Raw genomic sequence first — 23,396 nt, 5'->3', positions numbered from 1 at the left:
ATAATTAAAGGTATTGACTATTATTTGTAAATTTAAACAATTTGTTACTCTATTATATTGTACATTGTACGAAGCTAAATTATATATTATTTTTATGCCATGTAGATATTACTTAATTTTAACAAATTTAAATTAGGAGTGTTTTGAAAAAATTAACATAAAGTCATATAATTGCTATAAAATCATGTAGTGAGAGAAATCAAAAGATTCTTATGATAAATAAATGAAAGAAGTGAAAATATTTTAAAAGAAGATTGATAGACGTTAAAAAGGTTTTTAAAATTATTATGATATGAGTTAAGAATTTAAGGTTTAGGGATTAGGGTTTTATATCTTATTATAAATTTAACAATATATGGTTTTAGTGGTAATAATCCAATTGTAAAAAGTTAAATGAATAGTACTCCCCCCGTCCCAAGGAAGATGACCCTTTTTTGGGCGGCACGGGATTTTATGCAACTTTATTTTGTGTGTTAAATGGAGAGAGTAAAGTAAGAGAGAGGAGATAAAGTAGAGATAAAGGGGTTTCCTTGCTTTGTTTCATTATATTTTTTTAACTTCCCTCAATCATCTTTCAAAATATTATTTTAATTGCAATATAGTGATCCTAAATACTAAAAACCCAAACCTTGAAGCCTAAATTCTAAACCCTTAACTTTAAAATATACTCATCATGATCAACAAATGATTCAAATATAAATCTGTATTCATATCTTATACTGGGTGAGCCTAATTGATAATCCTTGGGCTATAGTTAAGGTTGTGATTGGGATCTCTATCAGTGAAAGGGCTTTTTAAATGTCAGGTTTTCATAAAATTAGAAGAAAAATTATATAAGTAGTATTGATCTGTGTAGTTAGTCACTTAAAAGTCTTAATGAGAAAAAAGAATCTAGACACCAAATATGATGATTTCTCAAAGGAAAGTAACGACTAAAACTTCAGTAAAATTGAGCAAACACCCATGCGATGCTCGAAAATTAATTTATTTTATATTAATTTAAATTTTAAAAATTAAGTAATATCTATATATTATAAAATAATATAAATAGATATGTGTGCAACAACAATTTAGCCTTATACAAAATAATGATAAAATAAGTATATTCACAAATAATATTACACACTATAAAGTGAATTTATCAATATAACAATTGGTCATTAATAGAAGAGAGAAAATATAAATTGTAGTTTAATTTATTATCTAGTTCAGTACTACAATTGTATACCGAGATTATCAAATTGATAATTTTGTACTCCCTCCGTCCCATTAAAGATGACTCACTTTCCTTTTTGGTTTGTCCCAACCAAGATGGCTCATTACTTAAAATGGAAACCCATTTATCTCTACTTTATCTCCTCTCATTTACTTTACTCTCTCCATTTAACACACAAAATAAAGTTGCATAAAATCCCATGCCGCCCAAAAAAGGGTCATCTTCCTTGGGACGGGGGGAGTACTATTCATTTAACTTTTTACAATTGGATTATTACCACTAAAACCATATATTGTTAAATTTATAATAAGATATAAAACCCTAACCCCTAAACCTTAAATTCTAAACTCATATCATAATAATTTTAAAAACCTTTTTAACGTCTATTGATACGCTCGGATTTTGCACTGTTTTAAGGCCATTATTTGGTCCGTTTTTACTATCAAAATCACTCTACATGTCCATTATTTGCATATTTTATACATTTTGGTATTTTGACGTGTTTGTGAGAAATGTGCATATTTGAGCCGAAAAGGGGAGTAAAAACGCATAGTCTGGAAATCTGGAGTCAGACGGCGACCAGCGACCGCCGGCGCCCGGCGGTCAGAGCCATGTGGCGGTCCGCCTCGGAAATTTACGCTAGGAGAAGAGTCTCGCCCGGCGACCGCCGGAGGACATGTGGCGGTCCGCCACCGAAGGGTCAGAGTCTCTGGACTCCAACGCGGCGACCGCCGGCCAAGGTGCGGCGGCCCGCCAGAGAAAGGCGGCGAATCCGACCAGCCCTAGATTTGCTCCAAGACTTACCAAATTTTGAAGATCTTTTCCTTCTATGACGAGGAATAATTTTCCCCTATAAATAGGACCTCAAGCTTCATCAAAAAACCAAGAGAACACATTCATAGAGAAAGAGAGTTACTACTTGCAATATTCATAGAGATCAAAAGCTAGAGTACTTCAATTGTGCAAGGAGTTGGAGAAGGATTTCAAGAACATCAAGAACGACAACGATTCTACCTACGGGTTTTATTTGCTTTAGTTTTATGTTCAAATTGTTTTCCCTTCAATCTATGTTTTTAGTTTATTCAATTATGTGTAACTAAACTCATAGGATTCTAGGGATGTGTTAGTAGCAACTTTGGTTATACAATTCCGTTTTCTATTTAATATCCGTTTTGTTTTTACTTTGTTTCTTCCCTAAGTTAATCATGATGCTTCGTAATTGAGTGACACAATTATGTATGATTTAATATAACTTGCTTCATAACTGTGACAGAGTTCTAGCGAGTTAGATCCACTTAGTAGACACTACAGTTAGCTTCCTTTAAAACGGCACTGTTAATTGAGAGTGAGGACTTTTCAAGGGTCTTAGGAGCTTTTTGGAGTTACGTATTAGGATTGACAACCCTAATGTTAGTAATCAACGTTTGTATCGCATGAGCATAAGCTAGGTGACTCGTCCTTTCAAAGTATTAACTGTGCTAGGGTATTGTAGTTTGGAATTTGTATAACCATAAAAGTGAAAGCACATCCCTGGAATTCCCTTATCTCTATACTTTTCTCTCCGTGATTTGCTTGCATTTAGTTGGTTACTGCTTTTAATATTTTCTGTTTTCAAAAATTTTCAAAATAAAAATTCTTGTTTCTCCAGATAGTAATTGAGTTCTAGTAGGAGATAGACACTTTGTGTACGTCTTCCCCGTGTTCGATATCCGGTACTAACCTTTTGCTATACTATACCTACTCTGTATACTTGCAGGTATTTATAGTGCAAATAAAAAGTGCATCAAGTTTTTGGCGCCGTTGCCGGGGAAGACAATTCACTTTGGAGTGATATCTTCAAACGGATAATTTTACTACTTTGGATTTTTATTGCTTTCTGTTTTAATTTTTTTTTTTAGTTTAATTTGTTTTTGTTTTCGAGTCTTGCAGGTTTTGTATGCGAACGCGTTCTGGGAAGTACATCTTAGAGCCGCTTGATTTAGAACTTGAATGAACTCGTAGAATAATAAGAAGTGAAAAAGGATCAGGAACAATGGGTGACCGAACAGATATTGAGAAGCTGCAGGAGATGGTGAAGTTGCTGATGGATGAGAGAGATGCGGAAAGAGCAGCCCGAGAAGCCATGGAAAAGAAGAACAGAGAAACATTACCTGTGATGAACATGTTCAATCATGGGAATATGATCACTTTTCCTGACGGTCCTCGTATTGATGCTAACAATTTTGAGTTACGCATGCCCCTTATCCAAAGGGTCGAGCAAACTCCTTTTGCAGGTAGGGCGACTGAAGATGCTAACCGCCATCTCTCCAAATTCGTGGAAATCGCAAACACTTTGAAATTAAATGGTGTCGACGACAATGCCATACGGGTAAGACTTTTTCCATTCTCATTGATTGATTCTACTAAAGAGTGGTTTGAGTGTATCCCACCAGAAAAGGTTTCCACATGGAAGGACATCGTAGCTACCTTCCTCGACAAATACTACCCGCCAGGCACTATTTTGAAGCTCAAGAGTGAGATCTTTCAGTTTATACAAGGCCATGACGAGCCCCTCTATGAGGCATTTGCTCGTTTCAAAGCTCTTCTTCGAAAGTGCCCAAACCATGGTTTTTCCATAGACCATCAGGTAGGAATCCTCTATAATGGATTTAATGAAAAAATATGTGCTATGCTTGATTCAGGGGCAAATGGAGGATTTCTAAGAAAGACAGGAGAGGATGCCATGGCGGTGATCGAGGAGTTCGCCACCAACAGTCGGGGGTGGTCGAAGGAAAGGCATGCCACGAGAAGAGTAGCAGCCGTAGAAGAGGCCGAAGAAAGTTCTTTTGCTAAGGAGCTAGCAGAACTTAGAGTCAGGATTGATCAAATGGACGTCTCGAGGAAGGAAGATCCAATTCCGGCAACTTCCATAGTGGCGGTCACGGCACCCGAAACTGCCGTGTCAACTGTGGAAGAAATCAACTACGTGCAAGGAGGCGGTCCCAGAAATTACAATAACAATTATCGCCCTAATCAGGGGGGCGGTAATTTCAATAATTATAATGGGAACCATCCGCACCCAAATCTTTCTTATTCTAACAATAATTACTTGCAACCCCCTGCAGGATTTAATGTTAGCAAAGGAGGAGTGGTTGAGCCGATGAAGAAGGAAGACAAGTATGATCAAGGAATCACGAAGATTTTGGAAGTAATTACGCAAGATAGGAAGATTAATGACACCAAGATCGGAGTGGTCGAAGCAAGGATAAACAACCTCGAGCAAGGAATGAACACGATCTCGGCAGCTATAACCAACATTACCACTCAAATGGAGCAAATTCAGAAGAAGTTAGATGAGGATAGAGCAAAGGCAGCAGCAAGAGTGGATGATATTAATAAGCAGAAGAAGGACGAAGGCAGCACCTCCAGAACGAAATTTGAGGACTGCCCGACACCCAGCGGACCGCCGCACACCCCGCGGCGGGCCGCCACTGAGAAGGAAGAATCGTCCACTAAGCAGGAGCTCATGCGGCACAACGGGATTGTACTCCCTTTTCAGCCAAAGAGGAAGTTCAAGCTTGAAGAGCAGTTCAAGCAATTCCTTAACATGTTTTGCAAGGTCCATACTAACATTCCACTTGTTGAATCGTTGCAAGAGATTCCAATTGCAAAACTTTTGAGGGAAGCGGTGATGAGGAAGAAAAAGCCGACTAAAGCCGACCTTAAGCTACCGCATCATTGCAGCGAGATCATCCAAAAGGAAAGGGCAGTGAAGCAAAGAGATCCGGGCCAGTTCATCATTAGGTGCCGAATTGGAGAAGGAAAAGTTGATAAGGCCCTCTGTGATTTGGGAGCAAGCATCAACATCATGCCGCTGAAGTACTACGAAAAGCTCAACATCGGGCCACTCAAGACCTCGGATGTGACCATAAGGTTGGCCGATAACACGGCCATCAAAACGATGGGTATGATTGAGGATGACTTGGTGAAGGTAGACGATTTCATCTTTCCTGCCGACTTCATTATTCTTGATATGAAAGTAGACAAGAATGTACCTCTAATCTTAGGCAGAGATTTTCTAGCCACATGCAAAGCTCTTATTGATGTAGGTAGAGGAGAAATCACAATAAGTGACCATGGAGGAAAGTCGACCTACAACATCGAAAGCGCGATGCTTAAGTATGAAGAGGCGAAACAAGCTAAGATGGAGCATGATTGCAGGGAGGTCATGGTGACCGATTTGTCTAAGCCTTATGATCCATTTGGAGGGGGAGATCCTTCTAACCCTACTATTTTCATTGTTAACACTTTACCTCAAGCTCCTAAAAAGGGCGAGCCTAATCCTACTAAGCCTATCTTACAGGAAAAGCCCAAGAGAAAGAAGAGGAAGAAGACTCCACCTCAAGATGACCCTGAAATCTACGTGATCAAAACCTCGAATGGAAAATTCAAATGGTGGAAGAAAGTTCTCAACAAGTTGGTTCCATTCGCGGTGGCAGAAACTAAGATTGTTGGTACAAAGGCATCCCAACGGAATCCTCACGATGGGGGAGCTTCAAAGAACGTCAAGCTAAAGACGAAAAATAAGCGCTTGTTGGGAGGCAACCCAACCATTTTTGAAATTTTTTTTTTGTTTAAGTTTTTAATATCTTTTTGGTTTTGGTTTATTTTGTGCTTTGCAAAAATTTTCGCAGGATCTGACCTCTCCGTGGCGACCGCCGCAAGCGCTGCGGCGGTCCGCCACCTGAACGCTGGAAAGCATCTTTGACGTACGGCGACCGCCGAACAGCTACGGCGGACCGCCACCTGGGCACAATTTTCCAGCGCGATTTTTCGAAATTCTTCGAATTTTCGCCCCACTCAACCTCTACGCGAAATTTTTCAGGGTACGTTTTTTTCAGTAGTATACTCACGTCCCTACCGACTCTACAAACTTATTTTACACTTTGTTGTAAATAAGTTTGGGGGGATGAAGTGGTGGACCGTGAGTTTAGGGTTTTCTTTTTGTTTGTTTTTGCTTTAATTTTTCAAAATCCCGTAGGAGTTTTTTGTGTTCTAAAAATGTTTTCTTGAATCCATGTCATGAACATAACATGAAGAACTTAGAAACACGCATGCTTAGGGACACATTAGACCGAGTTGCCAATGATATTATATTCCATTTATGTTTAAGTGTGGCTTAACGTTTTGATATGATGGTTTGGTGAAAAGGTGCATAATTAGTGAATTGCTTGTTCTCCTTGAATCGTGCTTATACCTTGTGAGATTTGAGCCTTAAATTCTTTCTTGTGTGATTTATCTGTATGCATGTATATGTTTCTAGAACTTGCTCCTAGTCTGCCTAAGTTTACATAGTGTTTAAGTTGATTTAGGAGGATGTTAGGCCGTCTTTTCTTAGCTACTTTTATATCCAAAATTTTCGACCCTCTCAAATTTTTTCCTTTGGAGCCAATTTTGAGCCTTTAAGCCTTTTCTTTGGAAGCCAAAATAAATGGGGACAATTCCTTGGGTTGGTATAGTTTTTGTTATCTTCTTTTGTAAAGGAATTGGAGAGATAAGGAGAAAAGTTAGAGAAAAGTAGTGTGCTTAAATGTTGAAAAGTACAAGTTGTGAAATAGTAAAAAAATTCAAAATATGTGCTTGATTCTAGAAAGGATGCTTATAAAAAAAAGAGAAAGAAAGGTTGTGAAAAAAAAAAAAAAAAAAATTCGAAGGATTGAAAGTAAGTTGAAGGAGAAAAATAAAGTGTTAGAAGTGCCTTAAGTTTTAGAAAAGTGGAGTCATCTTAACTCTACTTGGGATATTTTTGTATTTGAGTCACTTTTTAGCCAAATATTCCTCACCTACCAAAGAGCCTACGTTACAACCGAAAAGAAAGACCTTTCGGACTTTTGATGCTTAATCACATTGAGTAGAGGAGGGATTAGACTTTGAGCAAGCCTATGGTAAACTTTGCATGATGCATGATTTGAGTGATATAAACTTTACCTTTATACACTTTGAGAGTGAGAGAAAGAACACTTCCCATCTTTGGAAGTTTGCCACATGTGAGTGCTTGAATTCAAGGTGTTCCACGAGTTAGTAATGAAAGTGCACTATTAAGCCTTGCTTGATTTGATTGTGTTAATTCATGCTTAATCTATTCTTTCATCTTTTGAGGCAATTATGATGTCTAGTCCTTGTGCATTCCGTGCGTCTATTCTTGTGTCTTTAGTGTTTTGTTCGAGGACAAACAAAAATGTAAGTTTGGGGGAGTTGATACGCTCGGATTTTGCACTGTTTTAAGGCCATTATTTGGTCCGTTTTTACTATCAAAATCACTCTACATGTCCATTATTTGCATATTTTATACATTTTGGTATTTTGACGTGTTTTGTGAGAAATGTGCATATTTGAGCCGAAAAGGGGAGTAAAAACGCATAGTCTGAAAATCTGGAGTCAGACGGCAACCAGCGACCGCCGCGAAGTTGTACGGCGACCGCCGGCGCCCGGCGGTCAGAGCCATGTGGCGGTCCGCCTCGGAAATTTACGCTAGGAGAAGAGTCTCGCCCGGCAACCGCCGGAGGACATGTGGCGGTCCGCCACCGAAGGGTCAGAGTCTCTGGACTCCAACGCGGCGACCGCCGGCCAAGGTGCGGCGGCCCGCCGGAGAAAGGCGGCGAATCCGACCAGCCCTAGATTTGCTCCAAGACTTACCAAATTTTGAAGATCTTTTCCTTCTATGATGAGGAATAATTTTCCCCTATAAATAGGACCTCAAGCTTCATCAAAAAACCAAGAGAACACATTCATAGAGAAAGAGAGTTACTACTTGCAATATTCATAGAGATCAAAAGCTAGAGTACTTCAATTGTGCAAGGAGTTGGAGAAGGATTTCAAGAACATCAAGAACGACAACGATTCTACCTACGGGTTTTATTTGCTTTAGTTTTATGTTCAAATTGTTTTCCCTTCAATCTATGTTTTTAGTTTATTCAATTATGTGTAACTAAACTCATAGGATTCTAGGGATGTGTTAGTAGCAACTTTGGTTATACAATTCCGTTTTCTATTTAATATCCGTTTTGTTTTTACTTTGTTTCTTCCCTAAGTTAATCATGATGCTTCGTAATTGAGTGACACAATTATGTATGATTTAATATAACTTGCTTCATAACTGTGACAGAGTTCTAGCGAGTTAGATCCACTTAGTAGACACTACAGTTAGCTTCCTTTAAAACGGCACTGTTAATTGAGAGTGAGGACTTTTCAAGGGTCTTAGGAGCTTTTTGGAGTTACGTATTAGGATTGACAACCCTAATGTTAGTAATCAACGTTTGTATCGCATGAGCATAAGCTAGGTGACTCGTCCTTTCAAAGTATTAACTGTGCTAGGGTATTGTAGTTTGGAATTTGTATAACCATAAAAGTGAAAGCACATCCCTGGAATTCCCTTATCTCTATACTTTTCTCTCCGTGATTTGCTTGCATTTAGTTGGTTACTGCTTTTAATATTTTCTGTTTTCAAAAATTTTCAAAATAAAAATTCTTGTTTCTCCAGATAGTAATTGAGTTCTAGTAGGAGATAGACACTTTGTGTACGTCTTCCCCGTGTTCGATATCCGGTACTAACCTTTTGCTATACTATACCTACTCTGTATACTTGCAGGTATTTATAGTGCAAATAAAAAGTGCATCATCTATCAATCTTCTTTATGACATAATTTTATAGCAATTATATGACTTTATGTTAATTTTTTCAAAACACCCCTAATTTAAATTTGTTAAAATTAAATAATATCTACATGGCATAAAAATAATATATAATTTAGATTCGTACAATGTACAATATAATAGAGTAACAAATTGTTTAAATTTATAAATAATAGTCAATACCTTTAATTATTTGATAATAATCCTAAAATTAAACAAAAGTATGCATTATCAATTATTGAAAGTTTAGATTTATTATAAAAAAATATTTACATATACATATAAAGTAAATTTATAAACACAATAATAATTGTCAATCAATAAAATAGAGAAAATATAAATTATAATTTAATTTACTTATTTATTTAAGGAGTACAATAAATCACGTAACAACTGTAACATTTTTAAAATGTAATTGTTAAATAGCAGTATATAATTACAATAATCTAACTACATTCCTGATTCCGTTTTCTAATCTAGCGAAGAAAGAAAATAACAATAAGTGGAATGTAAAATTACAATGAAAATAATAAAACAAATAGAACTACTATAATTAGTCAAGTCGAGGACATTATTCTTTCAGCAAGACAAATTATGTCGCGGCTAGTATTCTTGAATTGACGCATTATTCTAAAGATAAAACGACTTTCCTAGCATATAGAAGCACCACAAACCCGCTAGGCACCGGTGAAATTAATTGAGCTTCGAGAATCCAATAACCTAAAATATGTACCAAACTGTAAATGCTTTTGTTGGTGTGTAATTCATCTGCAAATCTATAACTTTTATAGCCACAAAATAAGGATATGAAAAGTCATGGAATTAATACACTATAAACCACAAAATTAAGATAAAGAATGTTACTTATATGAAATGAAAAGCCAAAAGTCTTCTTATGGCTATGATCACCCTCCCATACACACGCCATTATTCCCACGTTTAATTGCTTTCTTAATTTCTTTGCATACTTGGTTAGATGTATTCTGACGTGGGAAATTGATCTATATAATTGTAACGTAATATTAGTGATGGATACGGAAACGGAATATATTATAGTGTCGGCTTGTATTTTCATTTATTTGTATAAATGAAAACTTTTGGTCTCTCTAATTACTACATAAATAAATAAAAACCTTTTCATTTTTCTAATTTTATTAAAAAAAATTATAATGGCAATCTTGTTATTTTCTCCAAAACTCTCCAAAACTCCCCTTTTATATATGTATAGATAGACTAGTATCACACCCGTGCAATGTACGACTCATTTTATTTTCTTCATACTAGTTTTATACTGTGATACAATTTTACGAAAGTAATAAATAATATCGTTATATGAAATCTAAAATCGTAAATTTTATATAAATGAAGCATGACTAAGGTGTAATAACTTATAATTCAAATTTACATATTTGAAAAATAGAGGTACGCAGAATACATTTTAGTTAGGTAAAAACAACTTCGAAAGCCGCCATGAGCTATATCATTTACAAACTCTCAATCCTCATTTATCGCTCATAGAGTCTTACCAACTCACCATTTACACCAAATCTAAAACCAATTTATGATACATATCATACTTATAAAACAATTTTACTGAAACCATTAGACCAATCTCAAAGTAAAAAATATTCTCTATTCACTTATTTTTCTATGCTTTTTTCTATTATAAATTATAATATCATAACAATGTACCAATAATTTATATAAATTAATTATTTTATAAATTTAATTATTGTTATTATATTTACAAATTTAATATACTCTCTAAGTCTCTATTATATATCTACTCATTAAGGGTTTGTTTTAATTTTGTTATATTTGAAATGTCAATCCAATTATCATTTTATTGAATTTTATCATATTAGTACTATATCATATGATTTTATGTAAATAAAATCAATTAAATTCATTAGTCCATTAGGGATTGGCTAATTAATAACATTAATAATTACGTGAAGCAAACATTCATGGATTACAAATAATTACTACCTTAAGATCAATTAAAATTATTGGACCAAGTCCATATAATTCATTAGTAGCTAATCATCTTAAATTTCGACCTGAATATCGAAATTCTTTATATAATAAAATGCGAATTACAGCAAACAGCTCTACTAAAATCCAGCATAGGACACCAGCTATAAAAACAAAAAAAAAGGTTAAAAATCTCATCCGAAATTGTTCCTATATGTGAAGATCATCATTATCAACGAAAATATGAAACAAAAATTATTACAGAAGCAGAAGTGGAACAACATATTCAAATTGATGAATAATAATTGCGATGAACAGAACATCAAAAATGAATGACTAACCAGATTGATTGGGGAAGTGCAGATGCTATGTTGCTGGTAAACGGATTGTTTGTTTTGTTATTGTATTTTTAAGTGAGAAAGCCATAAAAATTTATAGGGGGGGAAGAAGTTGCAAGCAAAATTAATGGCGTGAGTTTGTGGGAAGAGGAAAGGGCTGATAATTCATTGATCTCAATTTGTAACTGAAGACCTCTCTAAATTAAATTGAATGTCAATTTCAATGTTAAAGGCTGAAATCATGTATAGATACTACGCATTAGGTATTAAAAGTTAGTCAAAAATTTAACGCCATAGAATTCAAAGGTATTGAGGATTGTATGCATAAACTTTATTATTTGTGCACAATAACGGCAATTCAAATTCAAATACTAATTAAATGAAACAATAAATCCAATATACATTGATTCATTCCAAAAATAATTGTGGATTTTCATTATCCACCCCACTTTCGGTTCATCTTATGCTTCAAAGTCATTTTCCTACATATTTTATAGATAATTTACAAACTTGCCTACAATCTCTATCAAATATTCTAATGCATGCCCATAACTTATAAAAATTCAAAATAAGGCCAAAACTCCCTTTTATATATGTATAGATAGATTGAGGTAGTCTATCTATGATGATTTTACACATCTGTTTTGCATTGCCAAAACTCACTCCTCTTTCCATCTAACAATATATAATTGATTTTTATAGGAACTGAGGTAGTCTATGTTGATTTTACACATCTGTGTTGCATTGCCAAAACTCACTCCTCTTTCTATCTAACAATATATCATTTCATAAACTATGATTGCACAAATTTGAATTATGATTTGGTTCAAAGTATAGAAATCCACCCCACGTTTCATAAAGAGTTTGGGGTGTAAAATGGAAATTGGTTCGTGGACAGAGTGAATAGATGAACATAAGCAGAGGGACAGAACAAAGTGAGATACAGCAATGAAGTGAAGTGGTCTTTGATCCATAACACTAACAAAATTTAAGAGATAATAATAACCTAAGCAGAGGCAGCTGCGGCAGCCTTCTTCCTTGGTGCAGCCTCGGTACCTAAATCAAAATTTATAAATCAAATCTCATGCAACCAACGAACAGTCTAAATATAAGAATGGACAAAGAGGTTTCAAACCTTCTCTGAAGTTGGTCTTGAATCTGCGGGGGACATTGCGGAGGTACCTCATGCGTCCGGTTCCCGTCGTCTTTCTTCGGATGGCTTTCACACTCCAGTTGTCTGCATAATGTACCAACATATCACCACTCAATTTTCAACATCTAATGCCTTCACATTAGCATTCAGTACAACAGACCTAACCTTGCCTTACTTCTCTATCAATCAACAAAATTAATAGCAGTTACTCTCATAATCCGTCCAGAGCCTCGGTTTACCATTTTAATCCGTTCGCATTAGGAGGCTCGGTTCACTTTTACTATAAATGGTAGGTATAACTCACTTCTCACTAACTCATTCCACCCACATTCTATTATAAAACCAATATATATAAAAATGGATAACATGTTCCACTATCTTTTCTACCTCACTTTCTTTTATATTTCTTTAAACCCGTACCAAACTCAAATGAGACTTTTAATGGCGGACGAAGGGAGTAATAGTTTTTGGAAACAATCCAACAATACCAACCTAGTCCTACAGCACAGTGAACCTATTACTAAAGTACATGAGAGTTCAGTTCGTTAGACTAGACAAGATAATAGTGATATATAATATTCTTTACTTTTTGGCCTGTTTCACAAAAATAGAAACTTTCTGCTTTAGGGAACTCCTATTCCTCGTGATACCCATTTGACACTATCACATTTTTTCTTTAGAAAAAAATTACTTTACCAATTTTGCATTATAGTCCATGCTGTTTTAAAAGTTAGATCTTTTTAGGAAAGAGAGAGAGAATGTGATAAGCCACAATAGGATTTGTCCAGGATCAAATAAGTCATAGGATTTTATTGACTTTATACAGGCGGTCAAAGATACATTGTCACAGGCCGGACATGTGAAGATTAGTCATTGCATTTAATCACACATAATCATGGCAACCGAACGGCACGACCCAAATTATAATTCCTACAACTAATTAACACACAACACACTCAAATCAAGCATACAAAATATATGAAATAGGAGATGAGCAAACCACATTCATACAGACTAAACTAAAATTTCTAAACACAATCAAATTCAGTACAAAAAATAAAATCGCAATCAACAAAATCAGAAATTACATACATGTCCTCTTGCGAGCGGCCGGGTAAGCGCAGGCGGAGCAGCGGCTCTTCTGCAAGTGGAAGCTGCGGCGGCCGCACCTCACACACAGTGTGTGTGTCTTGTTCCTCCTCTTTCCGAAACTCCCTGTTCCCTTCCCCTGAAAAAACAAAACAGACGGCGATAAGCATATTGTATCCTTCTAATCACTACATACGGCGATAGGCCGAATCAAAATTTCAATTGAAACAGAAATCAAGAAATCACCATTGCTGTGGTGCTGCTGCAAAAACCCTAGATTCGATGGGAAAAAGAAGAGAGATAAGTTACGTCATAAAATATTTATAGGAACAAGATATAGATGGGTTTGGGCTCTGAAAAATACTGGATTGTTAATGGGCCTTTATTTTCCCCCTTTGTGAGCTTGTTCTTATTTTCACATTCCATATTTAATACTCTATTCTAAAATCTTTTGTTCATTAATAATTTTATAACAAATTAATTTTTTTATTATCTTCATCCTTTAAGTATTCCCGAAAGTTTGAGTAGATTTTTGTAAATGTTAGGTAAGTAGATTCTAAATAAATAGTTTATGTCATTAACTTTAGAATTATAGCATGGCTAAATTGATCTTTATTTAGTGTGTGGGAGTGAGAGAGAAATTGTTGGCTCTAATGAATCTTGAAAACACCGTTAATTTTAGAAGCATGGTAAAACCAGACAATGAATGGAGAAAGCATGCACCCCACATTCCTACATTGATAAACTAGGATGAAAAATAAAAGAAGAAAGTTTGATAATAATCACATTCCCTCGAAAATAATAACCCTTAGCTCCCTCTCTCTAGCTAATCCAAGAGGAAGCCACAAAAATTTTAAAAAATAACGAAGTTGGGTCAGCTTCGAGGTTGGATCGTAAAAGTTAAAAACGCAAAAATGGTGCGCGTGCTAGAGGAGGAGAAGGAGCATTTGCGAGCCAAGCTGGGGCAGTTTAAGGGGATGTTTGATGGGATCAGGCAGAAGAGTTTGATCGTCGACACTAATGGTGCTGACGACGATCCCATCTCCAGGAGCCAGGCTTCCAGCCCCCTGCCCGTTCCCAATGACCAGCAGCCAGCCCCGCCTGTTGAGCAACGGACTGAGGCTGTTAAGCCTAACGATGCCCCCCCTCCTCCTCAGCCGAGAGGGCCGCCTTCAGGTGAAAATACATGTCTTGATGAATTTTGAATATGTTTATAAAATGGTGTTTGGTGTGATGTAGATTTGGATATGATGAAGGAAAAGTTTGCGAAGTTGCTTCTAGGAGAGGATATGTCCGGTGGTGGAAAAGGCGTCTCGTCTGCTCTAGCTTTGTCGAATGCTATTACGAACTTGGCAGGTTGCTACTCCACACAAAACTAAAACACGGAGGGAGGTCATTTTTAGTTCGTTTTAGGAAATATGATCTACCTCCATGTTCTCTAAAAATGAAAGTTTTTCGTTCAACTTTATATGTTGATTGATTGATTTCAGCCTCTGCATTTGGAGAGCAAAAGAAATTGGAGCCAATGGCACCAGAAACAAAGGCAAGGTGGAAAAAGGAGATTGATTGGCTCTTATCTGTCACAGATCATATTGTTGAATTTGTTCCTTCTAAACAAAAGGCTAAAGATGGTAGCAACATGGAGGTCTCACTTTTCTCTTTTACTCTTTCCTTCTATCTCATATTTGAAAGCTAAATACTTGCCTTGACTCCATAACAGATCATGATAACAAGACAGAGAACTGACCTTCACATGAATATTCCTGCCTTGAAGAAGCTCGATGGCATGCTCCTTGTAAGTAAGACCGATGATATCATCTTCAATTCCTCAATTTTCTACGATATTGATTCTTGTGGTGGTGAGACAGGACTGCCTTGACAACTTCAAGGACCAGAACGAGTTCTACTACGAGAAGGGACCTAGCAACAACGAAAAATGGTGGATCCCGACGCCAAAGGTTCCTCCAAACGGCCTGTCTGAGGTTACACGGAAATGGCTGCAGTATCAGAAGGATTCCGTGAACCAAGTTCTGAAAGCAGCGATGGCCATAAACGCACAGGTTTTGACGGAGATGGAGATCCCCGAGAGCTACATTGAAGCTCTTCCTAAGGTAATCAAAATTGGTAGTTCAAGGCATTACTCCCTCCGCCCACCAAACGTTGTCCACATTGACTTGACATGAGTTTTAAGAAATGTGAAGAAATGAGAGTTGAAAAAGTCAGTAGAAATGTGAGCCCTACTTTTATATACTATTAGTTTTATAATAGAATGTGAGTGTAATGAGTTGGTGCAAAGTGGGGTTCACTTACCAAAAATGGGAAGAAAAAAAAATGAAAGTGGACAATATTTTGTGGATAGACCGAAATGACAAAAATGGACAACATTTGGTGGACGGATGGAGTATTTAGATTTGTTGCAAGATTTGTAAGAGGGTGTGGTGTGGTGTGGTGTGGGCAGAACGGGAGAGCGAGCCTGGGGGATGCAATGTACAAGAGCATCACGGACGAATTCTTTGACCCGGACGTGTTCCTCCAGTCGGTGGACCTGTCATCGGAGCACAAGATCCTTGACCTGAAGAACAAGATTGAGGCATCGGTGGTGATCTGGGAGAGGAAGATGAATGCCAAGGACAGCAAGCCGGCTTGGGGGTCGGCTGTGAGCATGGAGAAGAGAGAGATCTTCGAAGATAGAGCAGAGACAATCCTGCTCATTCTCAAGCATAGATTCCCAGGAATCCCTCAATCTGATCTAGACATAAACAAGATCCAATACAACAGAAACGTGGGGCACGCCATTCTCGAGAGCTACTCAAGAATCATCGAGAGCCTGGCCTTCACCGTGCTCTCGAGAATAGACCATGTCATGCTCATCGACTCCCAAGCGTCCGGGGACCAAGTGAAGAAGCCCTTCACCCCACCCAAGTCGGACGCAGACACCCCTACCTCGAAGCCCACGCTGCTCGATTTCATGGGCTGGGAGAACGGGGAGCCCGACCCCAACAAGGACGAACCTCCTCCTCCTCCTATCAAGCCAACCATCATTGCTACAAACAAGAGATTCTTAGAGAAGCTTGAGAACTTGAGTGGCCTAAGAAGTCCATCCTTACGCCATTAGTACTCACAAATGCCAACATCATTTATGTATGTATATATCAAATTATCATAACTAATCAAACTTCTAGTTTTTCACCTTTTTAGGACAACACAAATACATACTTCAACTCTGGATTTGATGTAGTAGTATTAGAAATGCAAGCAACTCGCTCTACACAAGAATGTCACGGTTTTACTAAGTTGATCTTTCTGGTTTAGAGCAGACTTATTGGTTTCTATGATTGATTTAAAGAGAAAACAATTTTTCTAAGCTATTTAGATATGTGTTTACGGAGATTTCAATTGCTAACTTATCCCTTAGTGGCTAACTACAATTAATTTAAGACCACAAGATTTTAGAGTTTATAAATTGTCATGTGTAATTTTGTTTTTCATTTTTTTTTATATTTAACACAATTTCATATTGAAATTGTACAAACATTATATTAGCATATTATATAAGTTGTATTGATATAAAACTGCTTAACGAAATATACGAACATTTTCGAAAATTTTATCTGTAACGACCCGCCCATCTAGGGTATAATAAATGCGGTGATCGTTAACTAAGCAGACTTAAATGTATCAAAGATCATAGGCTAGGGTTCCATTTTATAAAGGGATTTAACCAAAACAATTAAGTAGAAGAAGAATAATGCCTTAGCAAAGAGATCCAATAAAAGGCTATCGCAATAAATGCTCCAAAATAGCAAAGATTCCAAAATAATTCCAACTGTTTCATATCCAAAATATTCCCACGAAATAAAAGTATTCATCCCAACCAAAAGATAACAATTTTTCATAAAATAGCGGAAGCGATCAAGAGAGAAGTGAGGCTATGTATGGAGACACAACGACACTTAAAGTACCAACAGATCATCTTATTATTTCCTACTCAACACCGCCGCCCGCTCGTCACCGCTCAACCTGCACATAGGGAAAACACATGCAGGGCTGAGTACTATAAACATACTCAGTGGACTCATGCCGAAAACAGTTTTATCACAATTATAGTTATCATGCCATTTTCAAGTGTCCATCGGGGTTTTAACTTTAGAAAGACCCGAGGCACCAAAATAGATTCTTTCTCAAATATCACGGTCGCGCAACCATTTTTCACATCGACGTTTACCATATCCTCATTCTACATGACAAGGACTGCGGCCGCAATCCAGGTCACTAGACCGGCCAACCCGTACGCTGACACTCGGTCTAACATTGGTGTACACTAACCCAAGTAGAGTTTGCGGCTCTACAAGGATCCGAATTCGATTAAATCAATAGTGGCATAGCCACAAGGGATAGGCACGAAAAACAAATCAAGGCATGATAACACATATCTCATTCTCATCAATATCAGTTTAGGACAATGTCCTTATTTTAAAAGAAAGCCCACCTCTTCGGCTTATCTCGAGAGTATTCTCTTCTCCTCGTTTATCACGCTGAGAGCGCGAAGTATCACCTTTAAATTAGGCGTATCACAAATCAGTTTCAATCATTGATTTCAAATCATGCATGTCTCCCATATTTCCCTTTTTCCCATCGATTATTTTCAAAATCATCAATCAAAATCAAGGTATGATTTGCATATCATTCTTATTCAATGAACAACTCCAAATTCACCGTTATATCGTGTCACGCATGAGTGTTCCACACACACAACACACGTACACGAACACTACACATGTGCACGCCTCCCGAGGCATGCACACACACACACACTCTCGGTCACATACACACACACACATCCATGCATCCCAATTTCATCAATTTATTTCCCCTTCACTCAATCTAAATGCATGTGGACTCAAGAACACCGATTAATCGGTAGAAGAAGAGGAGATCAAAGATTAAAGTACCTTTTCCAAAAGAACAAACGGTAGAAACAAGTTATAGCCTTGATTCTTCAATAAAATCTTGAACTTCAACTTGAATTCTTCTCAATTGATGAAGAAATCTTGAAGAAAACTTGAAGAAAATTTGGAGAGAGTGGGGGAGAGAATTTCAAAATATTGGGGGAGTGGGAGACGCCAGTTTTGATCTCTAGGGTTTGATCTCTCTCTTATATTTATAGAGTGCCAAATAATAATATCTCTAATTAAATAAATCAAGATTTGGAAGATATGGAGAGATTTGTTGGTTGTAGAGGCCGAAAATTTGGAGGATGGTTAGGAGAGAATTTCGAATTCTAGGCTATTAACTTAGCCTATGATTTAAATTCAAATATTTCACGGAGTAGAATAATATATCACGGAGCAAGAAAAATAATAATTAAATCTCCCAAGTATAGCCAAAAGTGGCGTGTACTTCCAATCTTCAAAAGGGATTTAAATATAAATCCTAATTAAATTAGGATATGGCAATATCTTCTTAGATATGGCAAGATATGGTAGGATATTCTAGCATATTTATATTTATTCATGGAATAGAATAAATAAGAGATCAAATAAATAAATAATTCCCTCTCCCATAATATAAGAGATTTTCGAAAATCTCCTTAAATAAAATCATAGGGGCCGAAAATCCCACCAACAAATAAGGAAAAATCGGACTTTGGACTTAATTTGGATAATTATCCCAATCAAATAATTAAATCCAAGAATAATATTATTTCTCCTCCAAATAATAATAATGGCCGAAAATTCCACATGATTTAATAATGCTCCTATTTAATTCTCACTCATCCCTTAGGAAAAATAATTCACCCACAATTATATTTCTCCGCATCAAATATTCACACCAATCAATCATTTCTTCACTTCCTCTTCTTTTTCTCAACGCATCGACCTTTCAACGGCCACGTCATATTTTTCCCATCTTTGACTATTCAATAGCCACGTCAACATTTCAACAAATTGACTATTCAACTCAATCTCAATTCTCATACGCAATTAGGTCACAAAGACACTATGCAATTAATTACTCATCAAATAATCCACATATCATAGCATTTAAGGCATTTAATGCAAAAATTTTATAACCCGAAAATTAGGGTTTGAAAAAGTGGGGCGTTACATTATCAAATTTTGACATCGAAATATATGCATGTAGGATCCCGTTGGAATCCTTATAAAATTATCTTTAATTTAAAATATATGTTGTGTGAAAAAATAATTTAAATCGAGATAGTTATATGCATTTAAAGTTTTGAGATAATTTTTAAAAAGTTAGTTATAACAAATTTGTTGTTAATTGACAAAAATACATGTTTTGTTCATTGTATTCATACTCGGGGATAAATGATCTTGACCCTTGATTTGAAGATCTAATGCTTATCATTTAGTTATAGTTAGCAATTTAATGGTGAGTTAGTAATATAATACATCCATGTGTAACTATGTTTATGTTTGCATGATTTCACTTTCAAACTACTATTATCGGTGTTTTGATTTCGGGTAAGTTACCTCTAGTGATTATGAATACTGAAATAAGGCGGATCTAGAATTTTTAATTCGAGAATACAATAAATGACTACAATGACTTGAAGCTTCAAAACTCAAACTTTAAAATTACAGTGTTTCAAAATGATTAATTTGATTAATTTGTTGGATTGAAAGTAAACATTTTGAACTTATATAGATGAGAATATGACCACATGGGGAGTACTTGGGCGCATCCTTAGTTAGAGTGCTAATGTACTTCCAATCTCGTGCAGCCACGTGGCACGAAAAATGCAATATTGTAAACACTAAAATGCAATAGTGAAGTTGTATATGCATTTTCGCATATTGCATTTTAGCTATAGGCAAATTGCATTTTATATTTTTGAGTTTTGCATTTGAACATAAATTGTCAACAGTGTAAAATAAACTATATATAAAATGCAAAACTCAACAATAAAAAATGCAATCTTCCTATAACTAAAATGCAATCTGCCAAAATCCATCTATCACTTTTACAAATGTATATTGCATTTTAGTTTTTATAATATTGCATGTTTCATGCTAGGTGGAAGCACGAGATTGGATGTACGTTAGCACTTCAAAATTAGTTAGCATATTAGTAGTATATCTCTATCGGGGTGCGTTAAAATGTCAACAGACATGTCAACATCTTAAGTGCTAACTTGCTAACTCATCAACGTAGTGTATTAAAAATGTCAACATAATGTATTAAAATATCAACTTAAGTTTATGTTGACATTTCAGTATCATCGTGCTGACATTTTTAATACATTGCATTGATGAGTTAACAAGTTAGCAACTTAAAAGAAGTTAGCAACGGATCACACCCCTATCTCTATAACCATATAATATATAAAATAGCTTGAATGTAAACATCTTAAGCATAAATTATTAAGTAAATTTTAATTATTTAAAGATAAAGGAGTAGAATTTAAGCATAAATAATGCTAGAACGGCCATAATTTAATAATAAAATAATTTCTCCACAACTTTATAGGAAGGACAGAGAATTATGCAGTTGCATAGAATAATCAATTGAACAACTAGTACTATTAATTTAAATCATGAAGTTTGATCAAATTCTAGTTTGTTCCATGAACTTTGAAGTTGGAATATTAAATTATAAAATTTTAATTTTCTCAATTATCTAATCCATGCAATGATACTCTCTGATTTTACATTGTTTTGAGACTATTATTTGGTCCGTTTTGAATGTCAAAGTTGAATTACATGTCTGTTTATTGCACATTTTATATATTTTGGTATTTTGACGTGTTTTGTGATAAATGTACAAAATAGATTCTTAAAAGACAAATGTGCAAAAGAGAGTCTTAAAAGATAGAAAAAGGTTGAGATCAGAAGTCCAGAGAAAAAGAGTCAACTAGCAGCTGCCGGAGAGCCCATTGACCGCCGAAGAAGCAATACTACGCCTCAGAATTCATGTCTAGAAGAAGACACGACCAACGACCCGCTAGAAAATGTTCCGAGAGATTAAGACTCGACATTGGTTCGCTGTGACCTGTCCAGTGACCGACTGGGATCGGGCGATGCATAGTTTAACTTATTTTCTCTCCAAGGCTTACCTTGTTGGGATAACAGATATACCACATCAAGGAACACAAATTGAAAGCCTATAAATACCCCCTAAAGCTTCATCCAAGGAACATTTTGGCTACATTCTATACCCGAGAAATAATTTGAGAGTTTCAGTCCATCGTTCTATATGATCAATTATGCTGCAAGCTTCTTACGACCATGACGTTATATAATTTCATTCATATCAACTTATGAAATATGGTGCAATTCCCAAAATTTAAATGCTTGAAAGTGTGACTTCCCCATCCATTCCCTCTAAAACTTTGCTACTAATGTTTTCACACTTTGAATGCTTGAACAATATTTTGATCTTTTCGTTATAAGGCAAGAGACAATTCATTGGTCATTTATTCCTAATAAATGTTTCATCAAATGCAAAGAGAAAACAAACACATAACTATCCATCATTTTGATCAAGCCTTCAGTGGTATGAAGTGGCATCGTCACGTACAATTGCCAACACTTTCTCAACTAAAGACCACATAGAGCATAGATGAAGTAATGTGAAGTAATGAGAGCCGTAAGGAGTGTCTCCAGGCCTTATCAAACTAGTCTCTTGATTTTTACCTCTTCCACTTACCATTCTCCATCACTAAGTTTTTCAACTAATCTATCATGTTGCAGTTTCCTAAGTTGTTCATTTCTCTTACAAGATGCCTCGACCATATTTAGGGTTCACAATCATGTGACCTAGTTAAAGACATTCTTCACGGTTGTAATACCCTTAGCAACAATAACAATAATTAATTGGAGTTGGTGAGAATAACAATGAATATACATGACATATGAACTTTCGTGCAATATTAAAGATTTCAATTTATTAAACTCACTCTGCATATTAGAAGTTCCAGCGTATCTTTGACCTCTCATTTTAAATAGAGATAAATTATGCTTTTACCAATAAATATTCAATAACGTATTTCAATGAATGAGGGGAAGTGTCAGTTACATGCACAATCCCAATAAATTGCTCAATCATATCCATCTTTATTCATATCTTAAAACAACTCTCATCTACTCCTTTGATAAAACATCTTGAGCTTCATTAACCAAAAAGAGTTAAAACTTTATCTCCAATATATTTAACTATGGAAAGTGTGACATGCGAAGCACAAACATTTGCTAATTCCTTTTGAATTCATAGAGAATTCATTTGATTGTTACTGTGAGCATTTGTACCCCAAATTCCAGATACATCATCGTTACATTGATGAAACCATAGAAGCAACTCTGGAAAATTATCTCGGTTTAAAGAACTATCTGACTCACATTGTCCACGAAAAGACAATTCGTACTTTAAAAGAAAACGAGTCAAATCCAATAAGGTTGTCAGCCAAACACGATATGCAATTTCCATCTCACGGGTATTTGACCGTAATATATTTGCCACACTATTTATTTGATCATGAAAAACTTCAAACTGAATTTTAGTATTAATGTGACAACTATTCACGGCCCCAATATGATAATTGAATCTTTCTAATGAATAATTTTTCCAATTGCTACAACATGTCTTTGGAAAAACATCACCTAATTAAAAAACGTGGCCTAACTTATTAAAGTTTGGTCAATTTTTGATTTTTAATAAGTTAGGCCACCTTTTTCACCTTTTGCATATATTAATAATTTATGCCCGTCATTGTTAACTTCATTTTCCCGTAATTTATTCCTTTTTGTCTTTAATTTAATCCATTTCAATCATTCAATCCAAGACTCTTCAGTAGTATTGGCAAAGACTTCACATATTCTAAAATAGAAGTAGGAAAAGAAGGGTAAGAGCTTAAGCCCCACTCTTGCGCCTAGTTGTCTGCCCTGTGCACCATGGGGAAACCGAGCGAGCTATTTGGTGAGTCAGAAGAATC

General features: G+C 35.8%; 2 protein-coding genes and 1 non-coding gene across 3 annotated transcripts; 1 reads left to right on the top strand and 2 right to left on the bottom strand.

Annotated features, from left to right (window-relative positions):
- Positions 1–3,719: 3,719 nt before the first annotated feature.
- Positions 3,720–3,826, bottom strand: LOC148923090 (small nucleolar RNA R71). The gene has a single exon (XR_016133081.1). It is a non-coding gene; the product is annotated as a small nucleolar RNA R71 (small nucleolar RNA).
- Positions 3,827–11,983: 8,157 nt separating this feature from the next.
- On the bottom strand, positions 11,984–13,813 carry LOC125204110 (large ribosomal subunit protein eL37x-like). Its single transcript, XM_048102669.2, has 4 exons — positions 13,688–13,813; positions 13,445–13,580; positions 12,335–12,436; positions 11,984–12,255 (listed from the first exon to the last, which is right to left on the bottom strand). Exons 1-4 carry the CDS (start codon positions 13,688–13,690, stop codon positions 12,206–12,208), a joined length of 291 nt encoding a protein of 96 aa, XP_047958626.1. The 5' UTR covers positions 13,691–13,813; the 3' UTR covers positions 11,984–12,205.
- A 434-nt stretch (positions 13,814–14,247) lies between these two features.
- LOC125208440 (rop guanine nucleotide exchange factor 12-like) lies at positions 14,248–16,630 on the top strand. The gene is made up of 6 exons (XM_048108053.2): positions 14,248–14,617; positions 14,681–14,797; positions 14,932–15,086; positions 15,162–15,236; positions 15,310–15,552; positions 15,900–16,630. Exons 1-6 carry the CDS (start codon positions 14,356–14,358, stop codon positions 16,554–16,556), a joined length of 1,509 nt encoding a protein of 502 aa, XP_047964010.1. The 5' UTR covers positions 14,248–14,355; the 3' UTR covers positions 16,557–16,630.
- The last annotated feature ends 6,766 nt before the right edge of the window (positions 16,631–23,396 follow it).

Source organism: Salvia hispanica, chromosome 6 (assembly GCF_029641045.1).
Source record: "Salvia hispanica isolate PSC_SH4W2 chromosome 6, Shi_PSC_v1, whole genome shotgun sequence".
NCBI classification, from domain to species: Eukaryota; Viridiplantae; Streptophyta; class Magnoliopsida; order Lamiales; family Lamiaceae; genus Salvia; species Salvia hispanica.
The sequence above is the reverse complement of the archived record's forward strand: the minus strand, read 5'-3'. Positions and strand labels throughout refer to the sequence as shown.